This window comes from Peromyscus californicus, unplaced genomic scaffold (genome assembly GCF_007827085.1).
Source record: "Peromyscus californicus insignis strain IS unplaced genomic scaffold, ASM782708v3 Scaffold_12__1_contigs__length_115047231, whole genome shotgun sequence".
Classification (NCBI taxonomy): Eukaryota; Metazoa; Chordata; class Mammalia; order Rodentia; family Cricetidae; genus Peromyscus; species Peromyscus californicus.
The window spans coordinates 110,795,643-110,819,785 of record NW_026294413.1 but is presented as its reverse complement, the minus strand read 5'-3'; the positions used below and the strand labels follow the sequence as shown (position 1 = coordinate 110,819,785).

General features: G+C 43.6%; 1 protein-coding gene across 2 annotated transcripts in view; it reads left to right on the top strand.

Annotated features, from left to right (window-relative positions):
• Nucleotides 1-24,143, top strand: part of Ptprg (protein tyrosine phosphatase receptor type G) — a 703,625-nt gene that overhangs the window by 158,874 nt on the left and 520,608 nt on the right. For both annotated transcript variants that reach the window (XM_052734133.1, XM_052734134.1), the window contains exon 2: nt 21,762-21,866. In XM_052734133.1, coding sequence (XP_052590093.1) covers nt 21,762-21,866 — 105 coding nt within the window. The remainder of the gene's footprint in view (nt 1-21,761; nt 21,867-24,143) is intronic.

Below are 24,143 nucleotides of genomic sequence, written 5' to 3'. Positions count from 1 at the left end.
CTTGTCCCCAACTTTTGCCAATGGGTTCTTCTTCCATTTTAGCCATTCTGAGAGATGTGCCATGAGGTTTCCAGGTGTCTCCCATTTGTGTTTCCCCAGGGGACAGGTTTAGTGTTGTATTATTTTCTCCTCTGTGTACTTTGCCTACTTTCTTAGTAGCTCCCACTCCACCCCTAACCCCCGCTTTTTGAGACAGGGTTTAGCCTTGAACTTGCTATGCGGCTGAGGATGACCTCAGGTGTTGGGATTGCAGATGTGTGCCACCTCGCTTGTTTCGCTCACTCTCCACCTGCTGTTGGGCTTGGAGAATTGTGTGCAGACCCATGTCAGGTACATGGCTTGCAATTCCCCCCCCCCCCCCCCCCCCATATGAGATCTTCCTGCTTCATTTGCACCAACAGCTTTCCCAGAGCAAGTCCACACTTGTGATGAAATCCTGTTCCTTTTTGATTTTCCTTCCTGTGTGAGATGTGAGGCTGAGGTGACATTTCCCTTCCTGGCTTCAAACCTTGGGTATGCAGTACATACAGGCACGATTGGTGGAGAAGTGCCGCCTCGCTCCGTTGAATGGCTTTTGTGCCATTGTGAAAACCAGTACAATCAAGTGGCCGTACTGTGTGGCTCTTTGTGGGGTTTCTGCTCTGTTCCCTTGGCCTGTGTGCTCACACCATGCAGTCTGCGTTTTCTTAGCTAGGGAACAGCTCAGAGTAATTTTCCTTCTTCCTTTTCTTTGATGGTATCTCCTTTGAAGACTTGATTCCCTAACCCCACCTCTTTCTGTGTGTTGTTTTTTTTTTTTTTTTTTTTACCTGCAATGACCACTGTGTTCCTTGAGAATGACCCCGGTGTTCTCTGAGAAGCCCTCTTTTTCATGTGGCCAGTTTCCTGAAGGCCATTTCCAAAGGGCTGGAAATGTCTGCTTATCAACTATTTGGCTTTTTTCTTTGTCTGGAATCCAGTGTTGAACTGGATGGCAGGGCTCTGCAGAGGCGCACACGCTTTGATCCTTGAGTTCGCATGGGCTCCTGGGGCCAGCACTGTGGGTTATTCATGATATAGATAACAAATAAGGCACATGGAGTGCGAGGTGTAGGGAGACCATGTTTGTGACTGCCCGGGATGGTTGATACCTTCCCAGTTCTCATCTGACTTCTGGTGTGAGTACACCCAGGGCATCTTCGCCCTCTGTGACCCTGGCACTGCACTTCCGAGTTCATTCAAGTCTCATTGGTGTGGCTTATGTGCCACACCTTCGTCTTTTCCGCTCATTGTTTACTGCTTTGCGCAAGCCCAAGGTCTCTTGAATTCTAGCTCAGGGGGATTTTTCTCACCATGGATAGAGTATGTGTGTAGGTTATTGGTAGAAAATAGAATTTAGTTGTTAAAAGAATCATCAGCTCTGGGCTAAATAACTCTCTCTGTACTGGGGGAACATATAACATCAGATCTTGATTGAGAATTTCAAATTTTATTTTATTTTGTGTGTACGGCACAGTGTGTGGAGGCTGGACGTTGATGTCAGGAGTCTTCCCCAGTTGTTTCCCGCCTGTGTTTTTGAGACAGAGTCTCTGCCTGAACCTGGAACTCACTGATTGGCCCCCTGGAGCTAGGGGTCTCCTTGTCTGTGCTTCCCTTGCTCTTGGGTGACAGGCATGAGCCACTGGGCCTGCCATTCCTTACAGGTACCGGGGCACAAACAGATCCTCATGCTCGTGTGGCAAGCCGTTTTTCTAGCCCAGTGTCAAATTTTTAAATAATGGAAATGCAGTACATTAGGTTGGTGTCACACACACACACACACACACACACACACACACACACACACACACACACAGAGTTGTGTGGGGTGGTTTCTTACCTGGGGTACTGAGGATATCTTTGGCTCCATTTAGTAATCCACTAACCACTGTTCCATAAACTTGCTCGTAAGACGACTTGCTCGTAAGATGGCTGAAGTAACACTGTTACTGGTCCTCAGTTTTGGCATCTCGGGAGATCTCCTGTTTGACCAGCATGTCTCTGGAATTTCTTACAATAAGGATATCCCTACTACTGACTGCTAAGTTGAGGTTGGGTGAAGTTAGGTGGCTGTTTAGTGCTAATACTTTAAATTTCATGGAAATGAGAAACATCTTTATTTTGTTGATTTGGGGCTTTATAAACATCAGCACTGACCCCTGTTTGGAAGAACTGGGTGGCTAAGCAGCTCAGGTGGGTCTCTACTTAGAATCCCTTGCTTGCTCATCTCAGGGACTTGGATCACATCTGACACTACAGTGCCCAGCTTCTCACAGCCTCCCCTGAGAGACTTCCATCCCTTCAAATCTCAGGCCTATTGATTATTGGCACAGAGGAGAACAGTGGTTATAGTTATTTTTATTTTCTTGCTTATGCTTTTTATGTACTCACCCATCTCTTTAATGTACTCTGCTTATTAATGTACATTGCCTAAGTATTCTTCTACTGCAAATATTTATGGCTTCTATAATCAGGAAAAGCAATAAATGCTATTAAAAAAAGGAATTGACCATGGGCATGCCTAGTTGTATGATAATAAGATTATTGATCAGGTCCACCGTCCCAAGAACACTGCCAGCAGGCCTCTCTATTTCATTTGCTGCATGAATTGCACGAATGTGATCCCCGCCCCGCCCAGTTTTGCTCCTTAGGTAAGTTTGCCTTGGGCTTCCCTAGTCCGCAGTGATTTCCCTGACAGAATGGTCTGTGACCACCCGAGGCCGTTCAGCTTGCTGGGTTTTTCCCGGGCAGCTTGCCTGCAGGGGATGCAGTCTGTGCTGGCAGAACCAGGAACGCGTCCTGCTGGGCCAGAGCCCACCAACTGTTGCAGCTACAGCGCTTCAGCTGTTGTACTTTACACTGACTGTTATTAGCCATGCAGACTTTTATGGTTCAAACCAGGCCACATCTGTTGTGAATTCTGTGACCTTCAAATATAGGCCAGAAAGAAATGCAGAGCATGCTTTTTATCTCTAGTCATTCTCTGATGATACTGTGTAGAGAAAATTTTGAGTTTTTTTGTGTTCCATTAACAACGACTAGATTTCAGCAGATGAATGTTGCTCTTTTGTTAACTACTTAGGTCTGATTAGAAGTTTGTTAGCTGTCCCCCCCCCCCCCAGCCTTTCATGAGAAGCATGCTTAGAGGTTCATTTGCAACATTACATTTCAGTTTTCATTTTTTTATTGCCATTATTATTTGGAGACTGGACATTTGGAGTGGTGAACCCAAAGGCACATTCTCTTTTAGAAAGTTAGAAGAAGGCAGCACTAAGGTGGGGATTTGTGACTTAGACACCATGAGAGTGTCTAGATTTGATGGTATGTTTAGTTTTGCTAATTCATCACATCATAAAGAAAACCGAGGCGATAAGCCTAAGGTCCGGATACCTGGAAGTTTGTGGTTATTGCAGAATGGTCTGTATTTGTAGGAGGAATATATTGGTTCATTTAGTTATGTGTCTCACTGGTAGTAACATGTAAAGCTGCTCTCTGTGCATGCTGTATGTCTTTCCAAGTTCTCTTCCTCTAGCTCAGCGCTATCTGGCTGCATTCTTCAATGTCAAGCCAAGGTGTTGGGGCCCCCAGATAGACTTAGGAGCCTTCTGTTTCCAATGCTTACACAATGAGAACACCAGGGAACCACCTACCTGCATAAAAATACCACCCTCAGCCCCAAGATAGTAATATCTTGAATAGGAAAAGAGCAGAAACAGACTAGTTGAAATCTTTGAATTTGTCGGAATGAGGTAGGTAGAGAACAAGATGGGGTTCCACAGGAGCATAGTAGGAACTCTATCAGGGACAGGATGTGAAAGCTGGCATTCACAGGTATGCAAAGTTCAAACAGGTGTGTCCACCTATGCCTTGCCAGCCACGTGTAGCCCCAGACAGAAAACCATACACTTACTTAAAGCATCACACCATTCATTCATTCATTCATTCATTCATTCTCTCTCTTCCTTATTTATTTACTTATTTACTTATTTATTCATTCATTCATTCATTCATTCATTCATTCATTCATTCATTCATTCATTCATTTATGAATGAGACAGGATCTCACTATGTAGCCTTGAGTATCCTGAAACTGCTTGTGTAGACTGGTCTAAAAGCTCACAGAAATCCACCTGCCTCTGCCTCCCAAGTGCTGGGATTAAAGGCCAGTGCTACCACACTGGGAGATTTCGAAGTTCTTGAGCGCGAACTTTGTAGATGACCTGGGGATGCAGTGTCAAACGGTTGGCTGTGCCAGTTGAGAGCAACACATTCCATACATTCCTTCTCTCTCCTTTCTTTCCCGTGTTCCATTCTCTAATAGAAGTACGAGGAGGCCGAGTATGAACTGAGCGGCAGAGTAAGCGCTTTGCTTGCACGAGGGCAAGTTTGATCCCCCAGCACCTCAGTCTTTTTCCTGTATTCAGAATATCAGTGTGTTTGTGCACACTTGCACTTGTGGAGGTCAGAGTGCCACCAAGTGTCTTTGATTGCTTTCCATATTCTGTGCTGAGACAAGGTCCCTACCTGAACCTAGAGCGCACTGACTTGGCTACGGTATCTAGCCAGCCTGCCTTGGAGATCCCCTTTCTACGGCCGGAGTGCTGGGGATGGTTGTGGGTGTGCCTTCGTGCCTGTCCAGCACTTACGTGGATGCTGGGGTTCTCAGCTGAGGTCCTCACACTTGCACCAGTGCTTTACCGTCGCCTCAGACTACCATGCCAACGTTCAGTAAGAGCACACATTTGGTAGACGTGCCTTTTCCTTGCTTGGTAACTGAAGTGTGTCTTATTACATGAAGCCCGTGTGGCCAGCCGCTGCAGTGTGGGCCAGTGCGATTCTAAAGGCCTCTCATCCCCGTTTCTCAGTGGAAATGTGAACATATGCCCGCATGGAACGTTCTCTTCTTCTGTTTAGAGAAAGTGAATTGTTTTCTCAGCAGTTCGTTGGCGTTAGCATAATGCCTCCCTGTGTAGGCTGTAGTGTTAGAATATTTTCTGCAAGCCTTGTAATGATTTTCAGGAATTATCACTTTTATAATAGTGTATTTAGTACAGCCAGAAAGTGTTTTTTATTCAGTGTGAAATCTCTGAAAAGGACAGTCAAAACCACATGTGTTTTCTAGTGGGACACGGGGTTGGGCATCGTATTGCTCCGTGGAGTACTTGAGGCTGGATATGTGAATTGTCCAATGTTGGCCTTTTGGTTGGGTTTTTATACATGTTTTCAAAGGTCTTAGCGACGCACTCTCTAGACTTCTGGAGCGAACGTGGAGTTCTGCTTGTTTAGCTGAGGAGCATCTTCCTGCAGCTTGTCTCATACAGTGTCCTGTTGGTAGGGAACTTCAGCATTGTGTGCTTCGGTGGCTTCCTTACCACCTGAGAAGAATGAAAGGCTTTGCCCTTGAGGTCTGGTGAGCAGAAGATAAGATCTGCTGGGTGTGCTCCTGGCCCAGGGCCAGCTTCTTCAGCTACTGAGGGATCATAAAGAAAGGAATGTAGATGTTACCACACTCTTTGTTGGTGCACCCAGGATCTGCAGGCTTATTTTGTCCCTCTAGATTTTGATTCCATGGTGTTGAGTATCAGAAGATGTATTAACCAGACACTGTCAGTGCAGGAAGACTTTGAGGAAGTCCTTTACTTCTGTGACAAAGAAATGGAACTTTAAAAGATTATTTCCAAATATGAATGTCAACCTCCCCTTTTTTACCGTTTCTATTGCCCTATTTTATCCTGGGTTGAACATCGCTTTCTTTGCTTTGGGTAAATTGCTTTGTTCATATTTAAAATTTGCTTTCGAGGCAGGTGGTTTGCTATGTAGCTCAGGCTAGCCTTTACTCACAATTCTCCTATCTCAGACTCCAGGTACTGGGTTTACAGGTGTGCACCACCAGACACAGTTAAATTAAACAGTGTGTGCAGTGCTAAGAATCGAGCCCAAGGTTTCGCACGTGCTAGTAAGCAAGCGTCTACTGCTAAAGTAAACCTCCACTCTTGGAAATTATTCAAATAATAGCTCTCTGGTTCAGTTTTTAAAATTCTTTTATTAAGTGTTTGCATGTGTGCCTGAGATTATGCATGTGCACCCCATGTGTGCAGGAAGTGGAGGAAGTCAAACCGCCGTTATGGAAGACTAAGGTGCTGGGAACTCAACCCAGGTCCTCTGCAAGAACAGTGAGTGTAGTAAGAGATCTCTCTAGCCCTGGAACTCATTTTTCAATAGCACTCTGTTAGAGCATTTCAATGTTGTTGCCTACCCCCACCCCCATAGTGCATAAACTTCACATGCCATACTCCATTTCTTTCTTTCTTTTTTCTTTTTCTTTTGTTTTTCTGAGACAGGGTTTCTCTGTGTAGCTCTGGAACCTGTCCTGGAACTTGCTCTATAGACCAGGCTGTCTCTGCCTCCTGCCTCTGCCTCTGCCTCCTGAGCACTGGGATCAAAGGTGTGCATCACCACTGCCCGGTGCCATACTCCATTTCTGCAAAACCTAAAATCTGTACTTTTTTCCCCCCTAAAACTCCTCCTGTAGTCTTAGGTTCTATTTTTTGATGGTCACAGAATGGATTAATCAGAACATGACTGGACCAGTAGAAAAAAGAAAGTGGAGACTTCTCTTCATCTATGAAACTCTCCGTGGTGTGCATTCACTTAGCCCATCCTTGCTGGAGCTGGGGATGTGGTGTGTAGCGGTGAACCTCTTTAGACCAGGCTGGAACTGAGTTGGCACTGCAGCAGTGTCTTCCCACCTGCTTCTTGTACGGTTTGTAACAAGCAGCATGTGGCTCCTGTGCCCCGTCCTCCTCATCTGTGCAGAAGTCAAAGGTACAATCTGCTTTACTCCTTTTTGCCTGATAGCGAAGCCCCCAAAGACATAGCTTTTTTTTTTTTTTTTGACATTATTCTTTTTATTTTAGAAAGGAGCCTATTTCCCCTCCAACCTCAGTTTGATTGACTAGATCCCAGTGTTATAAAACTACTTAAATTCCAAGTGGACACCTTTACTAGAAATTGGCTTTTCTTAGATTTACGTATACAAAAAGTTATGGGGGAATATTGAACTGAAACTTTGAATTTGGGGCTTGAGCTTTGCAAATCATAAACTGTTTTTCCCTTTGACTCTGGATGGGTCTTGCAGTATAATTGGTCTGAGCTGGAGGTTTTACAGATAGTAGAACCAAGAGATGAAACGTGAAAAAATCCCTGCCCCCAACCACTGCCATTTCCTCATTGAAAAATGACATTTGCTTAAATACTCCCTCTGACCTGCCAGAGAGAGAGAGAGAGAGAGAGAGAGAGAGAGAGAGAGAGAGAGAGAGAGAGAGAGAGAGAGAGAGAATTTCTCCTCATTTTAATTATTCAAGAAATTGCTATTACAGCTATTTAAACAGACTGAATGATAAGTACTTTAGCCATCTTGATGTAATCTGGCAAAAAAATTTTATGTGGTTACAGTTTTTTTTAATTAAATCATTTTATTTAAGATTCTAATAGCTCTTTTAAAATTATTTTCCTTGAGAGTTGTATTGTGTTATTTCAAGTTAATAACTCCCTTTCAGGCAAAGCAGAATGCAAGGCAGTTCTCTGGGTGATTTCTTGCTGTGTTCGAAGAGAACAAAACCAGCCTCATTCTTGCTGGAATGGACGCCAATTTAACAGAACATGGAGATAGCGTAGATGAACTTGTAGCCTTGGGTCGCTCTAACTAGCAACACCAGTGTGGTTGCCTGGCAATGTTAATCAGTTCCTTGTGTTTTTATTGTCCTTTTAAATGCCATAGACCGATTTACATCTGTTGAATAAAAAGATGCCAATGAGGGGCCTGTTTATTAGAATTTTGGGAGGGAGAAATGGTCCAGTGGACCAAGAGAATCTGTTATAGTTGGCCATGTACCCTTCTCCTAGCAGGACGTCTTATTGTCCCTGGATTCTTTTTTTTTTTTTAAATGTGCATTGATGTTTTGCCATGGATGTCAAGTCCCCTGGAACTGGGATTACAGACAGTTATGAGCTGGGAAATATGTGGATGCTCGGAATTGAACTGGGGTCTTCTGGAAGAACAGTCAGTACTCTTCACCACTGAGACATCTCTCTAGCCCTTGTCCCTGGATTCTTGGGTGTGACTTACACACAAAGTTGAGTTGTTGCTAAATATAAGACCTTGATCATCTTCTCATGATGAGTAGTCTTAGATCTCATTTATCAATTAGTTATCTAAATGACTTTCTGTCCATGTGCTTACATCATGTTGGAAGAGTGGTCCACCCACCCCGAGTAATTAAGCGGGGCAGAACTGAGGCCAAGTCCATGCTCTTAGGCATGTTTAAATAGTGATAAAATGGTTTTTAAAACTTTACTCTGGGGCTGGAGAGATGGCTCAGTAAGCAGTTAGGAGCACTCTTGTTCCTTCAGAGGATCTAGGTTTAATTCCCAGACCCCATGTGACAGCTCACATCACCTGTAGCTCCATTTCCAGGGAGTCCAATGAGTCCTTCTGGCCTCTGATGCCACCTCCATGCTAATGGTGCACATATATACACCCAGGCACACACATAAGCATAAAATAAATCTTTGAAAAAAAAAAAAAGAAGTCCTGTCTCTTGTTCCTGTGGAATTTACAGTGTGCTCTGGACCTCTGGACTATGTCACACAGGTTGGCACTCTTCATGTATGAGGGTATAGTCTTTTTTATAAACATATTTTTATGCTTTGGGCTTTTATATATGTATACAATAAATTTCAGTTATATCCACCCCTATTCTCCCCTTCAGCTCTTCCCACAAACCCCTGTCCGCAGCATCATGTCTTCTTTTAAAAACAAAACTGAGGGCCGGGCGGTGGTGGCGCACGCCTTTAATCCCAGCACTCGGGAGGCAGAGCCAGGCGGATCTCTGTGAGTTCGAGGCCAGCCTGGTCTCCAAAGCGAGTTCCAGGAAAGGTGCAAAGCTACACAGAGAAACCCTGTCTCGAAAAACCAAAAAAAAAAAAAAACAAAACTGAAATCCAACCACGAGTCAGTTGGTGCCTGTGCCCATCTATGGATCATGGTTCATCTACCAGGGACCACACCCTAAAGAAAACCGACTTTCTCCCCTTGCGGTCATCAGCTGCCAATAGCTGCTTACGAGGGGTGGGGGCTCCTGTGCGGCTCTGCAGTCCATACTGGAATGTTGACTGGCTTGATCTTAAGCAGGCTGCCATAGCTGCTGGGAGTTTCTGAGTGGACTGGTCTGGTCACATCAGGACAGTTTCACCTGGTCCTGTAGCTGGAGAGTTTCTCTCCAGCTCCGCCAAGCCCCGACAGTCCCGCCAGTCCCGGAGCCCACTTATAAAATAAACACATAGACTCTTATATTATTTAAACTGTTTGGCCTAATGGCTCAGGCTTCTAGCTATCTAGTTCTTACATCTTAAATTAATCCATTTCTATTAATCTTTAAGTTGTCATGTGACTCGTGGCTTACCTGTATCTTAACATCTGCTTCTCATCGTGGCGGCAGGCAGCGTCCCTCCCCTCAGCCTTCCACTTACCAGAATTCTCCTCTCTCCTTGTCCCACCTATACTTCCTGCCTGGCAACTGGCCAATCAGTGTTTTATTTATTAACCAATCAGAGCAACACATTTAACATACAGAACATCCCACAGCACAGTCTCTCACACCTGGGATATTTGTCTCCTTGTCCATTTGTTCTTTGACTGAGTCTCTCTACAGTTGTCACTCTTTATTATTACAAGAAGCTTCTCTGATGAGGTCCAAGTGCTTGACTAGTCTGTGGATGTAGATGTGTTTACAAAGCACTTGGATACAGGAGGCTATAGTTTTATGTAGTATATATCACTAAGAAAAATATAGTGGTGTTATTATTGCTTCTTTCCATTTTTTTATTGGAAAGTACGTGTGTGTGCACGCACATACATATATGCATGCATGTGTATGCACACATGTGCATATTTGGGTCATGGTGTGTTGAGGAGCCGGAGGATGATTTGGAGGAGTTGTGTTTCCCTTCCACTGTGTGGGTCCAGGGGTTGGAAGTCAGGTGGTCCGGGTGGGAGATACCTTCACCCACAAAGCCTTCTGTCTTCTTCTTTCTCACTTTTCTCTCTCACTTTTCTTTATAAATAGATGTTTCTGCGTTGGTGCCCATCACCTTCAAAATGTTTGAGTTTGTTTTCTTTTGTGGTAGTAGATATCAGACTCAGGCAGCAGCTTGCCACCAAAGCATATCCTGGGTCCTCAGCAGTCCTTTTTTTAACCTGCCTCTGCTTAGGTGAAAAGGGTAGTGGTGAGTTGATAGAAAAGAGAAGCTAAGTAAAGTTAAAAACCATTTGGGGCTGTATTTGTTCAAATGAGTGTGTATCTCCAGAAATTTGCTTCTGTAGAACTTCACAGCCCTCAACTGCTGGTACACACTTAGTATTGTGATCCATCGAGGGGCTGGGTGGTGAGTTCTGCTAGTACTCAAGCCCACCTACCTCTACTGTATTTCCGGTATAGCAGAGTCATCATTTCAGTTCACATCTATAAAAGTGCCTTGAAATGAGATCATAGCAGTGGCTGCCCGAGATTGCACTACATACCTGAGTAGGAAAGACCTCAGATTGTCTTAACACAGGCGATCTCCTGCAAGACTCCACAGGTTGTCTTAACACAGGCGATCTCCTGCAAGACTCCACAGGTTGCCACTTGTGAGTTCCCCTTTCCTTCCCAATCTTCCTTAGGTCTTACAGGAATCCTGCCTTCTTAACCTTCTGTCCCCCCACCCCCTAACTTCCCGAATTTTAGCCAGACTGGACTCTTGTGTGTCTACATATTCTTATGTGTGTGTGTGTGTGTGGCGGTGGGGGGGGACGGGACGGGACAGGATTGTACTGGTGTGCACATCTGTAGAGGCCAGTGGAAGATGTGGGGTATCTTGCTCTGTAATTCCCCTCCCCCCTTTTTAATTTCCTTGAGACAGAGTCTCTCACTTAACCTGGAGCTAGCCAACAAGTCCCAGGAATCCTCCTGCCTCCACCTCATTCCTTGCACTGAGATTATTGGCATGCATTGTCATTCTCACTGTTTTATGAGGGTGCTGGGATTTGAATTTAAGTCCTCCTGCTTGCACAGCAAGCACCTGTACCCAGTAAGCCAGCCTTCCCGGGCTCCACAACCAGCCTCTTCATGACCTTCATTTCCATGGTTCTTTATCTATCTGCATGCCTCTGCGTGATGTCATCCAATCTCAGGTTCCACCCCTCTCTCTGTGAATGCTCTGAATTAAAATACTCGTTCTCCAACTATTCCAAGAGTATTCTCCTCTGTGTTTTCCATGGTAGTGTGTGTGTCTTTATACTTGCTTTCCTGTGTTCCCAAATCACGTTCCAAGAGGACATAAGACTATATGCGCTGTCTAATGACTGGGCCTGGAAGTCATAAGTCTCTGATGATAATAGAAGGGATGTTGTGAATGAGTTCTACCTATGTTGTCTTCAGTTGACCTATGGTGTTGACCTATGTCTTCAGTTGACCTATGGTGTTGAACTATGTCTTCAGTTGACCTATGATGTTGAACTATGTCTTCAGTTCAGTCCACTCTGAACCTGATCCTCAAATCAAGTCCAGCTTTGTGCTTGGAATCTGCTGTTAGTGGTGGTTACCTTGGTGGTTATGTGTTATTTTGGGGTTCCCTGTTTTAATTTTCTTCCTGTTGCTGTAACTGAATACCACAGAGTGGATGGTGTAGAATGAATAAAGGTTTATTTAGCTCTGTTTCTGGTGACTGAGACAGATAAGAATTTGTTGTTGATGTCTGGTGATTGTGATAATCTATTCATGAAGGCTGATTTTTATGACCCAATTACCTCCTAATGGTCTCACCTCCTAATACCAGTACTATATGAACTTGGGGGTTAAGTTTCCACACACATGAATATTGGTAGGCATTTAAACAATAGTGGCAGGCAGGCAGTGATGACTGTGTACTAGAATTGTGAATTACTTGCTTACTGTTGGCATATTTTGCTAGAGTTAGTGGATGTAATGTCATTTTCAAATGGGTGCTAAGCTACATGTAAGATTTTTTTAACTTCATAGAACTTTTTGCTCAGTCTGAAACCTATTTTAATGCCTCACAAATAGTATGTACATATAGATAATTTGACTATATAAAAAGCCCATGTTAAAAAGATTATTTCTGATAAATGAAAAACTATTAGGCAGTAAGAATTATACATTTTAAACAAAAGAATGGAATGAAGAGAATTTATTAGCCAATATATCGCTTTCTTTTTTTCCCCCTAAAGTCAGATTGTAACCATGTTGATTTGTATTTGGCATGGGGTGACTTTTTTTTTATAGTCAGTAAGTAATGTTTGTATAGTTGTAATTGGATCTTCTCCACACATGTTAGAAAAATCACTCTACATTTCCGGAGTACTGTTAGGAGCATGCTTCTGTCCTTGCGGCCGACAGGAGTAGGGAAAGTAGCCTAGATAGCTCAGTTCTTTTGAAATGGTTCCATTTTTAGTTTTTGAGGCTCATGTAGAAGTTTTTTTTTTTTTTTTTTTTTTTCAGTTTGAGCAAATGGCCTTGCTATTAACTCAGATACATTATGGTGTCCCAAATGCAATTTTGTGAAAGGTAATTGCAAGAACTGGGATGGTAGCTCAGTAGTAGAGCTCTTGCCGAGGATGAGTCAGGCCCTGGGTCCATCTCCAGCACTAGGCAGTGGAAAAAGAAAACAAGAATTGTAGAACAGTGTCACCTCTGAAGACTCGAGAATAGTATCTGCCTCAGGCTGTCTATCCTCGGACAAGGTACCTAGCTTTTTGGAATAATTATTCCTAGACCATAATAGATTTCCACTGCATCAACTCCATGAGCCACTGTAGTGATAATTTTTAAGTAGTGCCTGCTTCATAGGCAGTAGGTTACTTAGTAAGTAGCTTCTGATGGACTGGGCTATGACTGTAAACCCAGACGGCCACAAGGGCCGTAAAAATGGTCAAGTGAAATGGAGGGGCGATGAGCTAGGTTTCTCAAAGCCCTTCTCTTGTGCCTGCTCTCCATACATCTTGTTGCTGATGTTGGGAATAAACTTCCATTAGAATTAGAAAAGCATGGGTATTGGAGTTCTTTCCTGAGTTTTCCCACACTAGATGGACGGACACACACACCTGATAAAATAAAACATCTAGGTGGAGGGCTGCTCCGCTTGGTGACCACCACGGTGTAAACAGTTGTATTTTTGATTTTGTGGATCACTAAAGTTTTATAAAGATATACCACAGTGGTAAAACCAGTGTACCTCTCTGTTGCATTGAATGTGACCATGATACTTCCTGTGACAAGTCTTCATTTCTTATATTACAGACTTGCAAGACTCAATTCTTTGGGAGCCAAAGAACATTTATTATTCTAAAACAGGCCTGGAGTGCTGTTCAGTTCACCTCTGACCAGCACCATGATGTCTTTGAAGCCAAGAACCCAGTCTTTCTTTTTCAGGATTGTGCCTTTGTGACAGGGAATTGTCTCTTTTGGATTTTCTTTGCAAGGGGTTATTAAGCTGTGGGAAGAGCCAGCTTTTGAAGTGTGCCATGTGTGTCTCAGACTTTTGGAAAGTGTTTTTAGTTTCTGAACTTCCAAAACTATGGCAGAGTTAATTATAGCAGAGGGGTGGCTCTAATTTTTCTAGTCTTTATTTAAAAGACAACAGATTCTGCCTTTGGAATCATGTTATATCATAGTTGTTCAGGGTTTTGCTCCTCTGCCTTTTTTAGTTTTATGAGGCTGTTTTTTTAAAATCTCTTTTGCCCAGTAGGACCTAACACTACTACTGTGTGATCTCTTGTCCCCTGGAATTGCCTCTGAGTTCTGATGGTTTGTTTTACTTCAAAAGAAACCTCCGCCCTATGTTAGGTCTCTTTATCATGTTAGATAATGAAAAACAATTCTTTGTAGTTAGGACAATAGGTGCATTTGAATGTGGTGAAGTAGAGTCTGCTGAAATATAATCAGTGATGTTAGGTTAGTTCAGCAGCATCACACAAGAGCTAGAGCTGTCTGCAGCACCGGAGCTGCTCAGAGGCACACGCTTCTCGATTCTGCTTTTTGGGACACTCACCAAGTACATTTTACCACAATTAATTGAAATGTAGCACAAAGGAAATGTGAGACTCATCAGAATATTTAATTACTTTTAACTATAATTTGATACATTTGCTCATTGTAGACACAAAAAAGATAAAGATATATTCATTTCAGACTATTGTGTGGAGTTTAATGTTCTTAAAGGCTCTTTAAAATTTAGAGAAAATTGTGCCTGATTTCACCATCCTTGAGGGATCCTTAATTTGTTTGTTGTCTGAGGAGTTATAATAGACATAAACAGCCTGCTTAACTCTTTGTTTGACACTGCAAGATATGCATTCTGCACATGAAAATGAGAGGGTCTGTTTCTTAACGTTAGTGACCTTATTGTATGGGACTTGGGGGAGAGCTAGGCTTCCTCACACTTGTTCTACCCATCATCCTGTGTAATTTTCGTTGTGCATGGGCAAACCACGGGTGCTTTGTTGTGATGTTTTCAATTTTGAATAGAAATTAGGATCTTCTCCCAGACCCCCACATCCTTTGGAATACCCTTGAACTAGGCATCTAGGTAGGGAAAAATACCTTCATGTACAGTGTACTAGGTGCGTAAGCATGTTTCAGAAGGAATTTGGGATGTTCTTATCATAAACCAAATTAGTTTCTACTGCTTTGTTTCTTTTTTTCCCTCGAGACAGGGTTTCTCTGTGTAGCTTTGGAGCCTGTCCTGGTACTCACTCTGTAGACCAGGCTGGCCTCGAACTCACAGAGATCCGCCTGCCTCTGCCTCCCGAGTGCTGGGATTAAAGGCGTGCGCCGCCACCACCTGACCTACTGCTTTGTTTCTTATGTGACCAATAAGTGTTAGTTAATTTTTCATTGTTGTGACAGATATCTGGGACAAAATTTGAAAGGAATAGAGATTAATGTTTGTTTGTGGTTTCAGAGGTTTTAGTCCATGGGTACCTAACTCTCCTTTTCCTGAGCTGTGAGGAGAGAAACCTTGTATTGGAAGGGCAAAGTCACTCACTTCATGGCATCCAGGAAGCAGGGAGAGCAGAAGTTGGAGACACAAGATTCCTATCAAAAGCATGTCTCCTACAGACCTACAAAGTTCAGTCAGTCTCCACTTCCTGCTAGTCCACATAGCTATAAAGTCATGCTTAGTTCCAACCATTGATGAAATGAGTGTCACCTCTGTAAGATTGGATAGCAGGGTTAGTTAGGGAAGAAGCCTCCAACATGCAAACCTGTGTGTGTGTGTGTGTGTGTGTGTGTGTGTGAGAGAGAGAGAGAGAGAGAGAGAGAGAGAGAGAGAGAGAGAGAGAGAGAGAGAGAGGGAGGGAGGGAGGGAGGGAGGGAGGGAGGGAGGGAGGGAGGGAGGGAGGGAGGGAGGGAGGGAGAGGGAGGGAGGGAGGGAGGGAGGGAGGGAGAGTTTTGACTTCATGTCAGGTTATGTCAGATCATGACTTAGCAGAGATGAAGTAGACAGTACTGGCTCAAGCAGGGAAGACAACATGGGTTGTAGAAGTAAGCAAATAGCTCCTCTGAAATCCTTCCTTCCTTGTGGGCATCTCAGACTTCCATTTCTCATTACAAATGAATATGCAATTGGACTGCTTTGCATATGCAAATGATGCTTGTGTCACCAGAAAAGAAGACATCCTATGCTATGTACTTTTAGTCATGCCTTTACAATTTGGGAAGAAATGTATCTGTATATGACAACTTGACCCTTCCTCCCTCACTCCCTCTCTCCCCTCTCTCCCTTCCTATTTTTAAAGCAGGATCTCACTGTGTAGCACTGGCTGGCCTGGAACTGTAAATCATACTGGTCTGGAATCTCAGAGATTTGCCTAGCTCTGCCTCCCAAGTTCTGGGATTAAAGGTGCTAGCCACCACACCCAACTTGATTCTTATTTCTTATAGTCTTGAGACACTTGCTTCTCTCTCACAGTGAAACTTAAGAAAACATTTGGGGATAGAGAGATGGTGGTTAGTACTGCTCACGACTCTTGCAGAGGACCCGAGTGTGGTTCCCAGCACCCAAGTCTGGTGGTTCACAACTGCTTATCAGAACTCTGGCTCTAGAGGACGATGATACTCCCTCCTTCTGGCCGCTGTGGGCACCTACATATTCATGGCGCGCGCGCGCGCACGCACACACACACACACACACACACACACACACACACACACACACACACACACAAATGAAAGCAAACTAAAAATAAAAAGTTATCTATGTCAAAATGTTACTTAACGAGTTGAGAGCTTTTTGAAGGAAAAACGTTCATACACAAATAAACACAGGGGAGTTAATGAAACTTCCAAGTTCATTAACCTGGAAGCCTCCTAAAGATGCAGTTTAGGAGATGGGTAGCACCTCTGCTTTTATGTTCCCACAGTACATTTATTCTTACAAACTGTGTCCAGTAGCTCTGGGAAATTAAGTCATGCACACAGGAAACTGTTTCATTCAAGTCTTCACTAATAAATAACTCATAGGGTATTTTTATAGGAAGGGATTGGGCCTTTGGGTCTGAAAGATTTTTATCTTTTTTACTTTAGGCTGGAGATGAGTTAGGTTCTGTAGAAGTTCTGAGAGGAGATAGAGTCTGAAAACTCCCTGATGAAAATGCCTGCCACTCATCTGGCTCTCTGCCTAGCAACCAAGTTAACTTAAGATTCCTCCTGCTGAGTGAGATGTAAGCATCATTGGCTAGTTAATAGTGTTGGTTTTTAAATCTCCACTTTCATCTTGTCAGGGTTGGTAGCCTGGGATGATCGGAGTAGCTGGATTTGTCCCTCCTAAACCCATTTGATTATTTTATAGTCAGGACTCTTGAAAACTGCTTGAGTTTGAAATTCTTCCTGCCAAGGTGTGCTTGACAACTGGGGATATGTATGTGTTGCTTAAAATGACATTAGAGTTGACCTCACTCAGAAATATATGTATCTGTGGATACCACTGGACTTTTCGGGGTTGTATACAAGTGTTCAACAATTTGGAACATTATATAGAACAGGACAAAAGGCCCTCCTAGGCTTTCAGTCGACAGATGACTTCATCTCCATAAACCAGAGGGACTTGCTTGTAGAACTTGCTAGTTCATGTTTGCAGAACACCATCTCCTCCTCCTTGTTATTCAAATGATAACCATAGGCAGATTTACACATATTGTCTGTTCTGAAGAGTGAAACCACACATTTTCATAAGCATGCTCTATTTTTAATTGTGTAATTAAGTTGCTGACATAAGCAAGTATGCAATTTCACATTAAGGTAAGGATCCGTAAAGGCATGCATTTGCATAATTTAATTTTCTGCACAGAAGATATTGAAAATCAATAGCATGATTCATAGCCATACCATAGCATACCATGCTGCTGCTGCTCGGCTGTTGGAGCTGAGGAGAGGACGAGTATTAAAATTGATGGAATTGGGCGTGCTGACTCTGTAGCTTTACTTGGGAACCACAGACTGTTACCATTTGCAAGCCTCTGCTCCTTCAATAAAATATTAAGTTGTTTTATATACTCTATATACATTTTTGACTGATATTAAATAGTTAAAAATATATTTAAAAATGACCTTGTCTTTGATTGAAAGATATTTGAGGTGAGGGCTTTAGACTGTCTTCCTTAGTTTATACTGGTGCTGTCAATACATGAGTCTGTCCTTATCTGGGGGGTGGGACAAGGAACCACACATAACTGATATAGTGGAAAGGAAGTAAATATAGTTACTTTTAACGAGCAGCTCATCTGTTGGAAAGAACATGGTGCCCAGTGAGAGAGTGCTTTGCTTCCCTGCTCAGGGAAGACCTGCCTGTTGGGTTCTCAGGCCCTTCCCATCCTGCTTTGTGTTTTCAGTGTTTGCTCTTTCTGGTAGGTGAGCAGTGGTCTTAAAAGAGAGGCAGTGGAGGCAGGAGGTGACTTTTGGCGCTCTCTCTCTCTCTCTCTCTCTCTCTCTCTCTCTCTCTCTCTCTTTCTCTCTCTCTATATATATTTATATACACATACATATATGTATATATATGTATAATCATCTAGGACATTTAAAAAGTTATTATTTGGGTCCTACTCCAAAACATTTTAATTTGAATTTCAAAGCACAAGGAAAGTTTATGTCATTTATTTGTGATTTCTATTTTTTAAAAAAAATTATCGCTGGGTTGATAATCTTTTACAACGATGACCATTTGTAGATAATGTAAATTGATCAGAAGTGGAAGTGATTGTTTAAAGACATTGCCATAGCAGGACTGTTTGCACAGTTTTACATTCTAATTGCTTCATTGCGACTCGTTTGGGGCTAACTTCTAGTTGGCACCAGCCAGGGCTTAGTGCCATCAAGAGAATTGATCTGTATAGTCTGCCTCCTGGCTTGGCTCCAGATTTTGATGTTATCGTAGCTTCTGCTGACCCCATACTTGATCCTCACTCCACCCCACCCTTTGCTTTGGGGACCAGGTCCCAACATCCCCATGATCCTAAATCTAGCACTTCCAGAAGCAAAGAAGACTGGCCAATACCCTTTGCTTGATTTCATCCCAGGAGTTTTCAGGGTGCTGGTACATCAGGACTCAGTGGCTTAAGTCAAAGAAGAGCAAACCATGTGTTGGGAGGGATAAACGTGCCTGGATAGCCGTGGGTAGATAGAGTGGGCGATGATTGCTGCTGAAACAGTGACTTTGGAGCAAATTCCTATTATGATGGTGCTAAGGGAAAGCATCTCTAAAACAGTTCAATTTAAATTTTGTAGAGTTTACTGGAGCAGAAGAAAATAAAAAATGGTCTGTGAACCCAATAAACAGCCAGAACAAGTTCTGAGAAACCATCCCCTAATGAGCTCAGACGTCATTTATAGAGAGAGAAAGGAGGGTGAGACAAGAAGTCAACTGACTGGGGGCCTGAGAATGAGCTCAGGGGGTGAGCGCTTGTCTAGCATGCACAAAGTTTATCCTCCATTACCCAACAAGCTGGGTATGTTGAAGTACACACTTGTAATCCAAAAACTGGGGGCGTGGCATCAAGGACACCAAACGTTTGAGGCCATCGTGAGCTACATGAGACCTTGTTTTTCAATAAACACAAACCAAAAATCAGCTTCGTGGGTTACAGCTGAGGCAGTCCACCAATCCATTGGTCACACCATTATGCTTCTAGACAATTAACTTCCTGCAAGTTCTTCTGCATCCAGCAAGAGGGTAGTTAGTAAGAGTAAATTCCTGTATCATTTGCTCTGTTGTGCTTGGAGCTGAGCTAGGTGCTCTGCTCACGGTAAATCCTGTTGTCGTCTGTAATATCCGCTAGGGCTCTTATTTTACCAACAAGGAAACTGAGATAATACTACAAACCCCCAAAGACTCGGCATTTTTTGCTCATATTGTCAAGATGCTGCTGTACTCGTTGTCCTGATACAAAGAGAAGAGGCTTTGGGGCATTATGTGACGCACAGTAAGCAAGTGCACATCAAAGTACTTACCATGTGCACAAAAAGTGTACTGACTGTCCAGTGTGAGGGAAGCATGAGAAAGCAGGAGAGGGGGATGCTTAGTTTCGATCATAGGTGAGACCTATGGTCTCGACTCACAGGTGCTCTGAGTGGCTCATCTACAGAATTGAAGGATGAGGGGGATGGTGAGGGGCCGCGTTTTCATTGCACATGACAGTGAGCAGCATTTTACATTTTTTTACTTTGTAATTCAGAACGAGTGAACGAATGGAAATGACAGCACATCTCCTTTTGAAACGGGCCTGTGGAGTTCCTTCCTTTCACACCTCCTCTAAAGGCTCCACTCAGAAGCGTCTCTGTTGCAGCCCTGCTGCAGGTCTTAAACTAGTTCCTGCAGTTGTGACGTTTCTTAGTGGCCGCTACATTCTCATCAAAGCTAGTGCCTCGTGCCCTCATTGCGGACTCATCAGAACAGAAAATGTCCTGTAGTTTCGTGTTGCTGGCCTCATCTCAGAGCAGATGTGTGTTTCTCCTAACCAGTTTCTTTGCTCCCTCTAAGCAGACTTGATTTTGTTTGGGTGCATTTGAATATTAATACAGGTGGGTGGTGTGTATTGTTTTTTAATCTGGGCGCTTGTGATATTTATCCTTGTACACATCTGTGCATTCAGGTGTAGGCTCATCACTAGAAGCAATTTGCATCTGATGGAGAAGATGAAGGCTGGGGGTGGGGGGAGGGTTTTGAATGCTGGAGTGAGCACATAGACATTCTCCATCATGGTAGAGAATCTTTTTGCTTTTTTCGGGTGGACTGGATTCCTCTTGAGTTTTCAGAAGTGTCACCAGTGTGCAGTACTTCTTTCTGAGCATTGGCGGTGGAAGGTTGTGTCCTCTGCTGTACCAGGGGAGACGGTCTGTGGGCCTGAGGGTGTGGAAGGTGGGCGTTCACCTGAGGAGTCTCCAGTGCATGGGCTTGCTTTGGGGGACTGTGGCCACAGTTTCCATGCATTTCTTTGGTTCTCAGTTCTGCTATGTGCTTTTTATGGTGCTGGGGCCCAGCGAGTGTCTCTGTACCTGAAATCCCTCCTACATATAACAACCACAGTGAAGAGCACAAGTGCCCAGGGGGCTATTCACACCCAAAGCACACGTTTATTCATGTAGTTAGAACCCAAAGCACACGTTTGATCATGTAGTTAGAATCCAAAGCACACGTTTGTTCATGTAGTTAGAACCCAGAGCACACGTTTGTTCATGTAGTTAGAACCCAGAGCACACGTTTGTTCATGTAGTTAGAACCCAGAGCACACGTTTGTTCATGTAGTTAGAACCCAGAGCACACGTTTGTTCATGTAGTTAGAACCCAGAGCACACGTTTGTTCATGTAGTTAGAACCCAGAGCACACGTTTGTTCATGTAGTTAGAACCCAGAGCACATGTTTGTTCATGTAGTTAGAACCCAGAGCACACGTTTGTTCATGTAGTTAGAACCCAGAGCACACGTTTGTTCATGTAGTTAGAACCCAGAGCACACATTTGTTCATGTAGTTAGAATCCAAAGCACACGTTTTGGTTCAAATTTGGTTGGACCCTGGGTAAGTGAAAGTCATTCCCTTGCTTGAGGCTTATTTCTTATCCCTGGGATCCCTGTGTCCACACTTGTGCAGAGTAAATAATATTATGTAGAGCAGGTACCTAGTGAAGGTCTGGCTGGGGGATACCTTTAATCCAGCAGAGAGGATGGGGTAAGTAGGAGGCTGGATGGGAATTTGAGGCTAGCCTGATCTACAAGGTCACGTGCAGGTCACTTTGGGCTACAGAGTGACACTGTCTCAAAACAGACAACCAAATAGATCGCAACCTAAACTCAAACACAAATCATGTAGATGTTATTAATATGAACAGTACATGTGTTGATGTCTTGCTTTGGGATTTCCTATAGTTTGTTGTTCCTTTGAGTCAGGCTCTTACTTTGTAGTTCAGCCAGCCTAGGACAGGAAGCAATCCTCCTGCCTCAGCCAAATGTTGGGATTACAGGCACAAGCACCGCACTACAAGGCAAAACTGAGGTTCTCTTCAGAGAGCACCTAAGGCCTGTGCTTTGGTGACTACTACTGCTGTCTGCGGCGGACATCTTTCCTGGGCCTCGTGTCCACCTGAGCGTGATGACTGACTGTGTTCACTGACTGTGTTCTCCCTCTCTTGCAGCATTGACTGGAGGCTATGTGGGGGCCCTGCAGGAGAGCAGACAGGGCAGCTCCGTGCAGATCCGCAGGCGCAAGGCGTCCGGAGACCCCTACTGGGCATACTCGGGTGAGTCCAGCTAATTGGTTAGTGCCCTGGAAGGGTTTAAAAAAAAAAAAAGAAGAATCAGGATTTCTCCTGATAACTGTTTGTTCAAGCAATTTTTGCTTTGTTAAAAGATGAAATGTTGGGGCCTGATCTTTTCATGTTTTCCTGATCTGCACCCCTGTCCCCAACATGTTTGTCCCTGAAACTTTCTTGTTAACGAGTCATGGACTTGTAATTCATTGAGTGACAGAGTGTTGCTTTTAGGGTGCTATGGTGACCCTTCATGTGCGCTAAGTATTATAAAGCATTCGATAGCCTGTGGGGTTTCTCAGCCGTCAACCAAGAAATGCAGCTTCATTTCCAAGTCCTGTTGGTTGAGGTTATTGCCGCTCTCCGCTCTGCACCAAGTCCAGTTTTCCTTTGCACCCTTGAGACAGTGAAGTGAGAAAGCATTGCTGATAATTTCAGTGCATATTACATCAGAAATAACTTTCTTGCATGTAGAGACCGTTCTGGATTATGCTCCCTTCACCTAACTAAAAAAATGAACTATGTGGATTGTTATTTTTAAAAGAGACGTTAAAACTCAAAAATTTATGGAAAACGGATCATAGCAAATTAAGGAGGAATACTTGAAGAAGACAGACCACTTTGAAATTACTGTGGTACTGAATAATTCAAATTCCTTGTTTGAAAGAGCTTGGAGGCACGGGTATTATTCTTCATAATAAATCTATGTATTATGCAGTGTTGTTGCATATGGAACTGCAATTCTCCTCAGAATCAAGGCTTCCTTTTCAATCCCGAATTTCCACCTGCAAATCTTGTTAAATTTATGTCAGTGTAAAATTTATAGGCCTGATCTTTAATTACCCCTTATCTGTTGGCGGTTCGCATTCTTTTGTCTACTGATAAATCTCCTGCCCCTGCAGGGAGAATGGCCAAATTTGTTTTGTTTGGCTGCTCCTAGACAGTGATGGTGAAGTCTTCCATCACACCTCCTTCTTTGTGATTAGAATTATCTAATTAGAGCCTTTTGTCACCATTTTCTGATAAATGAAGGAAATTGGGAGATGGAGGCCAAAGTTACATACATACAGCTTCTTGCCAAGACATGCAAAGAAAATTTATCATTGTGTACTGTGTGGCTGTGGTATCAGTCATGAAGAGGCGTAAAGTGGGCCTGTTATTTACAGTTCATCAATTTAGAATAATAATGCACTTAGGCAGGAAATTGGAAGTTACAGGGCATCCTTGCAAATGGCATCGAGGAAGCAAAAGTTCTCCCATTACTCAGGAGAGGGGCCGTTATTGATGGCCTTGCTCTCGTGGGCCCTGTCGTCTCCTAGGTGTTAGAGTGTATGTGTCTGGGTTTGGGTTCTGCCACCAGCTGAAGGCTGATAGTTGAGGTTTAGGGCTTGCTATACTTCCACTTATCTGGAAAGATCTAGATCATAAACATTCTAGACTTTTCAGGACGCAGTCTTTGCTACAGCCCCCATCCCTGCCAACATAGCATCAGAGCAGCCCTAGGTGGCCGGGCAAAGCCTGCATATGCTGTGAGGAAATCGTTGAGTGCTGGGACTTGAGTCTTCATCATTTTCATGTCACAAGGAAATACTCTCCGTTGAATTTGTTTGTTTTTAAACTGAGCGTTTTCAAGTCTTCAGAAGCATTCGTCCTTACACGCTGTGCAAGAACAGAAAGACAGCTGGATAATGTTCATAGGCTGTAGTGTGTCAATTCTTATTTTAGTAAATCCCCCCCCCCCCCCAACTCCACCCCCTGAGTTCATATAGGGCAGTCCCAAGAACCTTGGGACAGATATGGCCAGTTTGGAAGAGTTTCTCAAGCCGCTTGCTAGGGGTAATGAAAATAAGGGGAGAAGGGGAGTAGGAGGAAGGAAACAGGGCTCCTGGACAGCCTGAGCAACTCACCTGGCCTTCTTGAGGCCAGCAGACTTTCAAATGTTAGATGTTTGCACATTAAAATGTCTCAGGGATGGAGCCCAAGGCTGAACAGGGTATTGTGTATCACATAGACATCCAAAGGTGATTTTATACGATTACATTTAGAGTTTTGACTGTCACCCACCTCCTAAGATTGGATGTGGAATCTTCCACTTGTATACCATGTCAGTATTCTAAAAGTTTGGAACTTTTGAGTTGGGATGCTCATCCTATATACAGTCCTCATACGTTGAAACCACTTCCCCAAGGATATTAGAGTGGTTCTTTCGTGTGTGTGTGTGTGTGTGTGTGTGTGTGTGTGTGTGTGTGTGTGTGTGTGTGTGTGTGT